Here is a 14540-nt window from a genome sequence, read left to right as displayed (position 1 = left end):
CGGTGAGATGCACTCTTGCATGTTAATGCCCTGCTTAATATTATTCTTATGAACTGCCAGTGACTTCACATGTTAGCCAGCACTCTGTCAAATTAATGTCAATTCCATTAATGCTGCCGTCCATTTGCCCCTGCTCTCCCCCGCCGGCTGCTGAAAGTTTTTCTCGGCGGTGCAGTCGCAGCGGGTCTCCTCTCTTCCACTGAAGATGAAAGAGCCGGAGAGAAATGGATGTCCAGGGTCATTTATCAAAAAGCGCGACCTAAAAGTGCGGATGAAACCGCAGATGAAAATCGGCCCTGGGATGCGTCTGTGACATATTAACTCCAATATATCAAATCACAGGCCTGCGCTGCACTGTCCTGAACTGGCCACCCTTTACAGGCCTCAGGAGCCAAGTGTAATGCAGCAAAGCTCCCAAGGGCTGGCGTTGTAAAAGAGCTACTGACCAAGACTAAGAGCGCCACTGCACATGGCCTTAGAGGCACAGCTGCCTTTAGGTCACTGAATATCATGTTAGAAATGCAGTAGCTCATGAATGGTGTGAGAGAAAGAAATATTGGTAGTCAAACTGGCCACTGTAGCAGCTACATTTTGAGGGCATTAACAGTGACTGTCATACAACCATTAGGAATGCCTGAGGTGTCAACAAATCTTGACTGGTAACCCAACTACTGATTTATAGGCCAAAAAACACCACCAAACCAGCACTGAGACAAGTCGTACCTCTTTCATTGAGCAAAATTGTGAAGCAAACAGTAATTCTATCTGTATATAGCACAAAATCATTTTAGCCAGAGAAAAGAAGCCAAACCGAGGTAATGTATCCAGATTATGGAGCCCTGCTAGTGACATTCCGTATAAATAAAAATAACATGTGTATTAATGCATGGGAATGAGATCCTGATGCATGGCCATGACTTAGAAGCAATGGGAATAAGATAATTATGTTGTGACCATGACTTAATAAGGTGTTTGAAAGAGATCATGCCTTATTAAGCTGTGGTCAAGGCTTAATTATCTCATTCCCACGCCTTACTAAGTCATGGCCATGCATCAGGATCTCATCCCCAAGCCTTTTCATGGGGCTAATGCAATATGTAGAGAAACAGATGTTGTAACTAGTTAGACAGGTAGTTAGACCACTGCAATATATTGGAATATATTGGAACAGAGATCCGTCTGTTCATGTCCAAATTTTCAGACAATGTATAGAGCAGCTGCCATGCTCAAATGATAAAATTTTTTTAAAATGATATTCACATTCATAGCAGTAATATTAGCTATCTGCCTATTTTCTGCATTCACTAGGTAATGAAACAAATAAAAACAGCCTGCCCCCAAAAATTCAACCCAAAGCAGTGGTAGTTTTCCCAAAAATTCCTCGCACCTTCAAGATACATCGTCAGAAGGGGCCTTTCCTTGTCTTTACACCTCCCTAGATACGACTGTGACACTGCTGTAGGATGCATACAAGCATGTTCACAACCCTTTTAGCCAGTGTCCCTTTCAATTATTGCAAACCAGCAAAGAAAACATGTTCTACTGCAAACATTTTAAAGCCATCAGTCTCCAAACTTTTGACGGGAAACGCTACCCTTCTAACAGAGTCTAACAATTCTAACATATTCTAAAAGATGTCCAAACTTCATTCTAAAATCTGTTTCACGGTCCACGGCCCTGCTGAGTCTCTGCTTCTATGAAACTGCACCTCAAGCACCTCAGCAAGAGCTCAGATTTGATATGTATATCAAATGAAGCCTCTCATCTTTGCCTTGCATGCACTGTTAAATGTAATGAGAAGAAGGCAGACTTAACTGACTGGTAGATAGCAAAAGGCTAGATAACTGCAACTCCCCTGCGCTCTAGGCCATTATACGCCACATTTGCTAAATTCCGAGAGATAAATTCGATGCTGAATATGAAAGATGCAGTTCATTGTCCCTCGCACTCGCAGGCTGCTGTACCTGGGTGGGGGTGAAGCAGTGTTTCTGATACCATCTCCAATTCCAGTGAGCGAAGCCAAGGGACTCTGCGAGCTTTAATCAATGAGAGGAATCGAGGCTCGGATACTGCACATGCTGCACAATACTGTACAGATTTGTTCAATCAGTCAGGGGGGAAACAGAGGAACTCACATCCATCAGTGTTGTTGCTATTGAGCAGCTATGGCTGTACCATTAAGATTATTTATTTCTGCATCAATATACTCATCCATTATATATGCATACATTGCCTGGCCACATTATTAGAGGGCACCTACCTCATATCTACACCCATTGTTCATTTTATGAGCTCCACTTTCTTTGTAGGTGCACTGTGAAGTTCTACAATGTCCACCTGTTCCTCTGTATATATTGTTAGTCAGTTTTCACCTCATTTGCCAATGGTCAGGACCACCAGAGTACCACCTCGGAGCAGGTATTATTTGAGTGGTGGGTCATTCTCAGCACTGCAGTGACACTGGTGTGGTGGTGCAGTGTTAGTGTGTGCTGTGCTGGTATGAGTGGATCAGACACAGCAGTGTTGCTGGAGTTTTTAAACACAACAGTGTCACTGCCGGACTGAGAATAGTCCACTACAAATACGTGGCCGACCGTGTCCAGTGACCACTGATTTAATACTAGACGATGACTAACAAATCCTGTGCTGCAACAGATGAGCTTTCCTCTTTAAGGCCTTGTCTACACATATATAGCTATTTATAATAAACACAGCTTTCAAAAATATCTTCACTCACACCAACAGTGTTTTTGTAAATCTCTCCATCCGCATGAGAATGAAAAAATGACTGAAAAATGGTCATATATGAGCATGCCAGCCCAGCAGGGGGTGATAATACCTCATTCAACTAGACGCAATACACCACTAGGACACTGTGAGGGTGCATAATGGTAAAAATACAAAAGCGGAAGGTTGGATATTCTAACAGTGGCAAACACAAAAAACATATAGAATCAGACCCTCATAATTAGACCCTCATAATCAAAATTTCCTGGTGGAAAATGAAAGCTTAAAAAGCAAAACAAAGCATGTTGCTTGGCTTCATTGGGCTGTTTACGTTGCCACGGCTAGAGAAAGGAGAGAAGTGGAGTTTTCATTGCTTTTCTAACAATTTTAGTCAAGTCATATATCTTTACAATAATTTAGATAAGGGGTGTTAAATTATATCCACAAAGTGCCCTTGTGGTTGCAGGTTTCAGATTGATTAAACAAGTGGAATGAGGTCTGCTCCAGCTTGTTTGGGATGAAAACCTGCAGCCACACTGGCCCTTTGTGGATAAGATTGGTGCCCCTGATTTATACACCAACCAGCCACTTCATTGAGCACACCTCCTTATTTCTACACTCATTGTCCATTTTATGGCTCCACTTACCATACAGGAGCACTTTGTACAATTACAAACTGTAGCCCATTTGTTAGCACCCTTTGTCCCTGTTCTTCAAAGGTCAAGACCCCCACAGGACCACCACAGAACAGGTATTATTTGGGGGGTGAATCGTTCTCAGCACTGCAGTGTCTGATCCATACATACCAGGACAACATACACTAACGTGCCACCACCACATCAGTGTCGCAGCAGTGCTGAGAATGATCCACCACCCAATAATACCTGCTCTGAGGTGGTCCTGTGGGGCTCCTGACCACTTAAGAACAGTCAAAAAGGGGGCTAACAAAGTATGCAGAGAAACAGATGGACGATAGTCTGTAATTGTAGAACCATAAAGTGCTCATATGTGGTAAGTGGAGCTGATAAAATGGACAATGACTGTAGAAACAAGGCGGGTGCACTTCATGAAGTGGCCAGTTGGTGTATTTATAATTGGAATCAGGTTGACACCTATTTAAAAGGACAGTGGATTCTAAAGCAATATGGCTTAGTAAAAAAAAGGAAAATCTAAATTTAGTTGCAAAATCAAGCCATTGTCAAATTACAGAGCACCCAGCACAACCCAGTCATCAGCCATTATATTATATTTCAGTCCACATGCATGCAGATTCATGCATACCAATGAGTTAGGTGCCTAATAGAGTGGACAGTGAGTGGACACAGTGTTTAAAAACTCCAGCAGCACTGATGTGTCTGATCCACTTGTACCAGTGCAACACTCACTAACACACCACCACTACATCAGTTTCACTGCAGTGCTGAGAATGATCCACCACCCAAATAGTACCCGCACTGTGGTGGTCCCGATCACTAATGAAGAGGGTAGAAATTACACAGAGAAACATATTATAATCTGTAACTGTAGAACTGCAATGTGGCACACAAGTAATAGAAAGCCCTGATAAAACAGACAATGAGGGGAGATACACATCGTTGTCCCTAATAAAGTGGCTGGTGGGTGTATATACATAAACATACACACGCGCACATGATTTATCTGAAAGAAAAATATTGCTTTTCTAATATCACAGGCGAAGATTTATTGTCTACCGTTACCATTGTTATTGCAATAGCTTTCAAGTAATCTATTTTTACCACAGCATTTACTGCACTGGTGTTTGGTCCAGGATCATACATCTTTCCCTGAAAATCCATACATGTGGTATCAAAGGCAGAAATCTGCTGCACAAAGCATTTCAGCCCACGCGGTGGCCTCGAATTAAGAGTCTGTTTAATGGAAATAGTCTATTTGCCAGGCCATTTGAATGCTACAGGCTCGAGGTTTAATTGGTGTGGCGCTTAAGGGGACTGAGGTATTAAATGAAGATAAAGTTGGGGAAGCACACATCTGGCTTTTGCAATGTAACGGCGACCAGCTCCTTTATTTACAAGCCCTAATCAGTCCGATGAGATCAGATCAGAGCCTGATTTAAAGGAGGGAAAGAAAAGAACGAGGGAGAGATGAAATGGTAATTGCTATTGATTACCTATGTGCATATGACCCTGCAGGCCTCACTTTGCATTCTTAAATCAACTCAAAAGATTGGATTTGCTCATTTTTCCCCCCTTCATGCACCAGGATGCCTGCACTCAAACACCTCTGTGGGTGCAGACAGAGAGGAGAATGAGGTGAAGAATATTGTCACCTAACGGAGGAGAAAAAAAAAGTGCCTGTCAGCTCTTCACATTAATCACATTAGCATAGTGTTTGATCCTTTCTTTATTCCTCACGCCACCTCACTGCTGAAGGTGATGCCCTCAGGGTCACTGCATGCAAAGAAATCTGACATTGGTCCGGCATTTTGGCCCACCAACACCACACGTGGCTTTAAATCAGAGACAGACAGGACCCCTTATCTGATTCTTACATGTAGTAAATCCATTTAACTGTGACACAGTGGTCCAATTACAAGTACAAGCTGGCTTTTTTACAGGGCTGCTGGGGAGCCTTTGAAATGATATGATAAAGATGTGCAATGTGCATGATAAAGATGTTCATGCTTCCAGTAAGTTTGTTTCCAAATCCAGTCCAGAGGTTGCGAAATGTGCCAGAAAGGAGGAAATGAGGCACTGCAGATTTTGGGGCATGCTGCAAAAGCATGGGCGACCATGCTGCAGAGCACGTGCGCAAGTCATTACACTGATAGCCCTCTGGCGCCCTCTACTGGACACCAGCAATACAGCCATACTATATCATACTGGCACCACTTCATTAGGGACAAGTTTTCCTATACATCATGATTATAGTAATAATAAAGTAATAATATTATAATGAACTTAAACAATGGACAATGCATAGCTTAGTAGCAGCAACCTGGAAGCCTGAATTCTGAAGTCTTATTTGAGCTTACTTAACAGCACAACAGTATTTGAGGTAAATATGTAATGATTCAGGTATGCAGTTTGCACAATGATAACATTTTTAACTATAAGCTAATATTACCTATAAAGCTACATTAGCCTTCTTTGCTCTAGCACAAAGAAACAAACTTTAGACGCCAAACTTGTTGGCTGATTGATCATATTTAGGCTTACAAGGAAAGCTGTACATTGTTTTGCAAAAACTACTCCTGTAACATGAAGGTTATGTGATGGGCTGCAATGTTTTTGTGGTGTCCTCTTATGGTGTTCTATGGGAAACAGTCCTGTGGCATGTGTCCCAGACATCGTGATTATTTTAGTGCCGGTGGTTTGTATTTGGTGATTTGGAAATGTAACAGGTGCTCAGCGTTTATTACTGTGGCCTAGTCATGATGGTTGGATGTTGACTTTTATCAATTCTGAACCCATGACTTAAATCCCAAAGATCCACAAAATTCTGCAGTTAATTAATAAGGGGCATAATAGTAGTTTATGCTACTACTTGATGTTTTCATAAAAGAACTCATTTCTCAGAAAATGAAGGGAAACGTTCATTACTTTTATACTGCAAATATATTCTATGAAAATTGAACTTTTTCAACCAATATTGGCCTAATATTGTGAATTCTGTGTCAGAAAAAAAGTCGTTTCTGAGAAGTATACAATTTTATTTATCCAGTTTCACTGTTAATAAATACAATTCAGGCTGAAGAATTTAGGGAAAATATGTTTTTCTGGTTTGAGGCTTAAACACTGATTGTAGGGTACCAGACTGCCAGTTACCTGCTTGGGATGTCACAGCTCATGGGTGTCTGGTTCTGACTGGTCTAACTCATGTTCAGGCTGTTTAACTCAGTGCTATAAAATTTGTGCACTTCCACATTGTTAAGAAAATGTTGATAATACAGGTTCTAATTAAAATTGTAGTTCCTGTGATTTGAAAATTGCATTCTACAATGTGATTTGGATGTAAAATCTTTTAGCTCTTACATCTATAGTGAATTTGATCTTCTATTTTGCTCTTTATCGTGCCTCTCATTCTGTTTTTTTTTTTATTCGTCAGTAGACAGTGTTGATTTCATGCTCAAATGAGTGTGAAGTATTTACAAACCAGTTTTACTTCTCAAAACAAAGTTAAACAAATCAAAATAGCATCCTCCATATAGGTGTACATAATCTTTATTGGTCAAGCAAATAAATGTCAGCACATAATGATGTTCACACATTCACACACCAAACTGTGCTTGAGAGACAGGAGCTGGATTGCATCGCATTTACAGACATGCTGCATCACCAGCTGGAGACTAACAGGTGGAACTACTCTAGCTGCTGCTCCTGGCGCTAGGAAGTCAGCGTGTTGTGGCTTGCAGCATAGACAAACACTAAAAGCCTGAGGACTCAGGCCGGACGCGGCCAGTCCCTGGACTCTCCTACAATCTGTACGGCGCTTTAGTTCTCAGGCGAAAACGACAAGGGGGTGAATGGGGCTTCATAACGACGTGATGAAAAGGACGATGTAGTGCCGGTCCACGATAAGAGGAAAGGACGAAGCATCTGCGTCAGCACACACTTTAACAGACCAGGCTGTCTACAGGGTCAGCTCAGAATTTGCCGTGACCCCCCCACAAACTCAGATAGCGGAGCTCGTGTCCGACTCCTTGGTGCGGTTGCAGACGACGTGCTCCAGCTGACCAGAGTCAGACACGTCGTAGCTTGTCTTGTACTTCGCCAGGATCTTCATCAAGGGACGAAGCTTCAGCCACCACTGCTCCTTTGGAATCCTGTGACTGAACAACCACACAAACACAAAGCAGCATTAGAATAAGAAAATAACTGCATCATAAGATTTTCCTTGTTTCTTGCAAAGAAAAATCACTCGTTAAAAGCAACTCAAAGACAGTTGTCACTCAGAATCACAGCTGTCTGAGATGGCAGGTGATGCCACAATCAAAAGGTTCATGATTACTGAGGCATTATCAGGAATATTATCTTTAAAATCAGTTGATATTATGGGACTACAGATAGTATTGGTCAGGCTCTGGTAGCTACTTCATATGCAAAAAACCCCTTTCACATTCAGTTGTTCATTTTTTAAGTGAAAGTAAAACTTAAATCTTATTTTCCGTTAGAAAATCAACAACATATGTAATTTGAATAGAGCTGTTAAAACATTTGTAGACTATAGTTCCTAATTCAGATTAGTAACTGTACCACGATGTACTGTACTGCTCTGTGGAAAAAACATTACTTCCATAGTAGGTACTGAATTCTGTATTTCAGCAACTGAATAGTCAATCTTAAGATGAATAACTTTAATAACTTATTTTACTGTAATATTTTTATAAGTCTGCGGTTCAAGGAAATAATTAACTTCTGATTTTAGTTATGTTTAGATAGATAGATAGATAGATAGATAGATAGATAGATAGATAGATAGATAGATAGATAGCGTTTACGAAGCATCTACAGTGGACCTGCCAAATAAAATGTTACCAAATTTACTGTTGAAAAGACCCTAAAAATGATTTTAAAACCTTTAAATAGACATTCATGCATTTTGGATTCATGTGATCAGACAGTATTTTTGAAGCTGTGTGGTTTATGGATAAATTAGGGCGAAACACAAACCAGATTAATGCACTATTTTATATACAGCTCAAGATAAGCAGATTTTTACAATCAGCACTTTTACTGTGGGGATTTATTTTCATCTGTCTAAGCTTGGAGCTTCTAGAGCACAAGAGGGTGAATATTTAAGCAGTCAGCGCATTTTCATTTATTAAGTTTCATTCCCTTTAAAACATCTGCTGACCAGTCATTTATTTTGGCATTGAAAATTTAGTGTTTCAGTTTATCAGTTCACGATAAAAACGTCTGGCTGGAAAATATTGTTATATTCAAAAGTTTTGGCACCCTGGTCACATGACATGGTTTGTTGATTTCCTAAGTTACACATCCTCTACAGAGAACACACCTCTGCACATTTTAATTCACAAATACTACTTACAGAATTCAACATATTGTAAAAAGGCTTAAAATGCAATCCTGTGCAAAAGTTAGGGCACATTTTAGATTTAATACTTTATTTTCCCCCTATATGTCATACAATGCAGCAAATAAATAGAAATTATGCATTAAAATTGACAAAAACTTCAACATTAAAATTTAGGCACTTACAGTAGACTTTGAAATGTTACATGAACACTTGTCTTTTAAATCTACCTATTTTCATTAATACCTGGGCTTAATTTCTGAGCTGACATTAAACGTTTATACTGGATGAACTGCAGCTGAAATGCAGCTAGCGTCTTCTTTGACACGACTGGCATGGAGTTGTGTAGAATTATGTAGAGTTTAGGTGTAACTGTTGTCCCATAGATTGTTGTTGGGGTAGAAAAGTCAGAGCATACATTAAGTTGCAGTGCATGCTGGGGACTGTGGTGCGGGGCAAATAAAATATTTTGTAGGATTATGTCACAGGCCACATCTGTCTGCGGGTAACTTATTTTCACTTAGAAAATCAACAAAATGTCATTTGGCCAGATGTGTTCAAACCTTTGCATATGACTGTATATGATTGGTAATCCAGAAAAAATATATAATTTTCAAAGGGCTTTTTTAAACACTTTGACAAGACGCTGTATATTTGTAACACCTTAAACTTGAATTGCCAAGAGTTTTGTAAAGAGCAATGTTAGCCTCAATACGTCCTCATCCTCATGTTGACCTTATTGTCATGGGAGCGTTATAATGGTGTTAGAAGATGCATGCTCAGAAGGTTTTATAGTAAAATTTACGCACACAAAGTCTGTCTCCTCCTTCAGCTGAACCACAGGCTGGAAGACAAGGGCACGGCGACGCATCCCCAACAAACATGCTGAATCCTCTGTGTTAGCAAACACTCTCCCTGCAGAACACGCACACACACACAAGCCATTTTCATCATGCACACTTTCACATACGTTTATATAAGTGAAGTATTAGCGCTTTCTGAGCCCGGAAGACTTAACAACCATGCTGAAGGGATACGTTTGGGTCTAGATATTAAGTCTGACATGTTCATTGTTCATGACTTTATGAATTTGTCATGTTTGAGTCAATTCTCAGTTGCACTGCAATATTTTTATAATGTAATTCTGTAGAGAGAGAAGTCTGGTGGACTTTATTAAAAAAAAAAAAATCAGACCTGTACTGACAGTGTATAAACCAATATTACTGAAAAACTATTACTGAATATTACTGAAATATCTACTCATAGAATGATATGAGCTCTACCACTAGGGCTGGGACCACTGTTTTCTTTGCCCTGCAATGGACTGGCGACCTGTCCAGGGTGTATCCTGCCTTCCGCCCGATGACTGCTGGGATAGGCTCCCTGGGATAGGCTGGGATAACCCCCCCGCGATCCTGAGAGAAGCGGCTTAGAAAATGGATGGATGGATAACTGTTATCTTCTTTCCAATTAGTAAGCATGAGCGGTCCGTGCTTTGATTTGTGAACTCAAACTCCAGTCCTAGTTTTACTTCATTTATACACACAGCAAGGATGTGTGTGTGATTTGGTGTGTGCTGCTACACTGGGAATACCATCAGAAAGAGCATTTTAGCGATGCACTGAAATTAAAACTCTTAATTGAAACCAAAATATAGGACACGCTCGTCTAAAACCTGAAACCAACAACCAAAGGACAAGGGTCTATACTATAATTCATTGTTTTATTGATACTAATTTAATTTAGATTATTTGCTATCAAATAACATGTATATGTGATGTTTTATTCCCTTTTATTGTTTAAATGATGGATTATTATAGGGCATTAATCAGCTGTTTGTCTCCAGTAGAGTAAATTCCTCACTGCAACATACAGTGTGAAAAAACTCAGCATCTCAGCATAATTGTTCATAGATTCTCAACAGCATCTATAGCTGAAGCCCAGAGCACCTCCACCACAGCAACCAAAAATTCCTTGTTTATTCTCTAATACGTAAGGCCCGTGGATGCGACTGTGGCCATTACTGCTATTAGCTCTTACACGCATTAGTGTGTGTCTTTTAAATAGAAGAAAAAGCCATGAACCCAAGATCTAATGAAAGCATGGATTTGCAGAAACAACTTTCAAACTTTTTAAAATGAGAGATTAAATAGTTACCAATTACCAAATGAGTATTAAGCATCTTAAATACCTACATAATTTAATATGCAATTTCCATATATATATATATATATATATATATATATATATATATATATATATATAATTTGGCTGCAGACCTTTTTAATCTTTTTTGTTGTTTGGCCAAAATGTCAGTCAATCTGTAGTAGCAGCTCTGCTTTATCTCAGAGATCTGAGCAATAAGAAAAGCAAATAAACTATAAGCAACCATGAGCTGTGATGTCAATCTCTGCGTGAGAAGGCCTGCGCTTTGTTAACCCCCTCTGGCACAAATGGAATCGGTCCTAGATAAACTTTAATATGTTGATGTAAAAAAATAGTATTTGAAATATACCACATCATATTGTTTGTTTTATTTTGAAATAAAAAAAATCTATATTTATTGATAATTTTATCTTGATTTATTGAACATTTTCTTATTGTCCCAACCCTACATACCACTGTAATTCTTTCTATGTGGATTAAAGCCTTATTAATGTGATTAGATTTTAAATGTAAGTGAACAGTTACCTTCATCTTTAGCCAGCCAGATGCAAAGCAAAAGAAGCAAAAATTTACACAAAGTCAAAGTCAGCATTTGCACAGACTTCATTAGTGATTTTAGATGAATGTACACAGGCACATGCAAACACTATGAATGACATAACACATCTAAAACTTTCATACATTTCTACTGTCTTGTAAAGAAGGTTAAGATCAAATTAGTTCACTTATTAACCTTCTCTGTCTAGCCATGTTATTGTGTCTGAAGTGCCTCAGTTCCTGTTATACACCAGAGTCTGTCTCAGTGATGCTGTTAGTCTAGCTGTACACACTGTAGTAGCCTACCTTGCCTGTAGCTTTCTTTCAGCTTCTTCGAGATCCACTGCATGGCCTTGGCGGAGATTTTAGTGCCAAAGTTACGGTCAAATGGAGATGGAGCTCCTCCCTAGAGACAGAGAAAAAAGGTCACTCTAAAATCAAGCAGGAACTAGAACTGTCTTTTCAAAAAACACCTAGAAAAGGACTTGAAATATTAAATATTCATTACCATTCATTTAAAAGCCTAAAAGCAAAACTATCCACACCACATTCAAGGAAGCCCTGCTTTTCCAATAACACCTATTAAACTCATCAAAATATAATTTCAAGTTCATTAAAAAGCTGCAAACTGTTACATTCAACCTGTTTTACATTTCATACCATGTCCATTTAAGACTAATTGCTTTCAGTGTGCTCCCGCACATTAAGTCGTACATCAATTAAATCTGGAGTGTCAGAGCAATGAAAGCACCACACTGTGCTGTGGCTCTCCAGGACTATTGTATCAGAGTCCAGTCTGAGCATAATGTAAGTGGCAGAACAGCTTTTAGATGGCAGTTTTGCAAAGAAGCTCAAACACTGTTTCATGCATGTTTAACAAATTGGCAATTTCTTCTGCCAAGTAGAGCCACCACTGTTGTTACTTAGCAACGAGTGGTCAGTGGAACAATAGAGGCAAGGCAAGAAACAAAAATCTGTTATCAGATCTGTTATAACCAGGAGTGGAGAAAGAACAGATAAACTCTACACATGTACACACTGTGGGGACTGTATCAAAACATTACTCAATTAACCCTTTTTCACAGTGGCTGTAAAAAGCATTTTCTAGGTTTTATAGGTCCCTCTTTTTTTTTTCTTCAGTAACACTGATGCCATATATTGTAATTCAAATGGGTTGATTTTCAATAGCAAACAAAAATTATAACACTTATAAAAGTGTCTTTATATTGTTGGAATGGAATTAGTTTTTTTATTGTAGCTGTTTTTATTTTTATTTTTTTTATCTCAGCACGGTTTTCTTTGTAGACAGGTGTGAATTGGTTTCACAGCAGGGGGTCCTCATTCCTCCCCTTTCATACTCATTGCTTGCTAGAAGCTCAACACAACATTTCACACACAGAGAGCCAACAGTGTCCTGCAATTGAGTAATTGTTTTTTCTTATTGAAATGTTAGTATGAATACAATTATTAAATTTAAAAAAAAAAAACAGTAAAGTTTAAGCCTTGCAAAATGTAAGTACAATCACTCATATGTTCTTCCCTGGATATAATAAAACTGGGAAATGCTTGTCAAGTAATCAGATTGTGTGGGCAGAACTAACTGTTGTACAAAACTATATAATATATCCAAGTGTAATTTCAGAATATCAAACCTACATCAGTTTTTAGGACAACATCTAGCAATGTTTTCCACTAAAAGTACAAGAACAGTTATGAGTTGTACAGCTACAACAACTCATGAAAGATTGCAATGTTTGTGATGCATAAAAGACTGAACTATTATTTACAGCATTTCCATTTATTCAAATGACTGTGTAGGACCATTGCATCACTATCTCTATGTGCTGTGTGTGTGTGTGTGTGTGCTGTGTGTGTGTGTGTGTGTGTACCTGCTGCATGTGACCCAGTACATTCTTCCTGCAGTCAAAAACACCTCTGCCCTCCTCCGAGTAAAGCTGGTAGATGAAGTCCGTTGTGTAATTCTCATTAGAGTTCTCATTCCTGGATAACGACATACACAAACACAAACAGCTGAGGACAGGCAGAGGCTGCAGTTGACTGACAGTGGGGCCTTGGGGCTCTGTTCAAACACATTCCACTCAAAACTGTCCTTAAAATACCCTGAGATCTGATCTGATCTGATCAGAAATGACCCCAGAGAGTATGGGCGTTCATACAGCTCTAAGAATCAGAGCAGAAAGTTCAGGTTTGAGTGCTGAACAGTCTTCATTCTACAGCTTTATTTCGAAAGCTTGTTGAGTACTAAAGGAATATTAAAGGAATAAAAATACAAATAAAAGAGCTGCTGGATGAGATCGTTTTACAGCTGCTGAATAGCGGCGTAAAAATGCTTCTGATTCCAGCAATTTAGTGGATTATGGAATGTTGTAATCAATTATAATCAATTTTAATTTATTCAATGAAAGGGAAATCACCTTTTCAAAAGTTCAGCAAAATTCATTCAGCGAAATGCACATTATGTCATTCGGTGCTTTGATGTGAAGTAGTTAATTGTAGAGAAACTTATTGACTCACATTTCTGGAACAAAGGGGTCACTAAATCTACAATGCAAATATAGCCATTTTATCTGCCATACAAAACGATCAGTTTTTAGTTGTAGTAATGTTGATAATGGCAAATAGTGCTGAATCTGAAAAAAGCTGTTTTTCTTTAGGAACTACTTTACCATACAACACTCTGCATGGACCCCTCTATCATGAATGTACTGAAAAATTTGATTTCAACATTTTCCTCAAAAATATTATGTGTCAGGTATCAGACAATGTATTTGTAGCCATTTTACAGAATACATTTCTGTTAGAGACCTTTTCAGACATCTGGTTCTGAAAACAGAAATAAGTGTTGGATTAAATTTTTTATTTATATTTTTATTTATATATGGGACTATATATTTGAGATCTTTGATCTACGTCTTACACCAAGCTGTTGTTTGAACCCACCATGGCATTACATTCCATTTTTTTTGTTGTTGTTGTTGTTGTTTTTTGTGTGATCTACTGTACACTGAGTATGTTGCACTGCACTGTAAATAATTTATTCCGTCACATGTATGTATTTAGTGTCATTCTGCAGT

General features: G+C 38.9%; 1 protein-coding gene across 9 annotated transcripts in view; it reads right to left on the bottom strand.

The window, feature by feature from the left end:
• Positions 1-6913: 6913 nt before the first annotated feature.
• pfkpa (phosphofructokinase, platelet a) overlaps positions 6914-14540 on the bottom strand; it is a 43762-nt gene continuing 36135 nt past the window's right edge. For 4 of the 9 annotated variants that reach the window (XM_017704985.2, XM_017704967.2, XM_017704960.2 and 1 more), the window contains 4 exons: positions 13335-13446; positions 11752-11851; positions 9552-9657; positions 6914-7537 (listed from right to left, as the gene is read on the bottom strand). In XM_017704985.2, coding sequence (XP_017560474.1) covers positions 7381-7537; positions 9552-9657; positions 11752-11851; positions 13335-13446 — 475 coding nt within the window. In that variant the 3' untranslated portion in view covers positions 6914-7380. Of the gene's footprint in view, positions 7538-9551; positions 9658-11433; positions 11440-11751; positions 11852-13334; positions 13447-14540 lie in introns of all 9 variants that reach the window. The other 5 variants (XM_017704929.2, XM_017704920.2, XM_017704944.2 and 2 more) reach the window with 3 other exon arrangements.

This window comes from Pygocentrus nattereri, chromosome 3 (genome assembly GCF_015220715.1).
Source record: "Pygocentrus nattereri isolate fPygNat1 chromosome 3, fPygNat1.pri, whole genome shotgun sequence".
Taxonomy (NCBI): Eukaryota; Metazoa; Chordata; class Actinopteri; order Characiformes; family Serrasalmidae; genus Pygocentrus; species Pygocentrus nattereri.
This window is presented reverse-complemented; position numbering and strand designations above follow the sequence as displayed.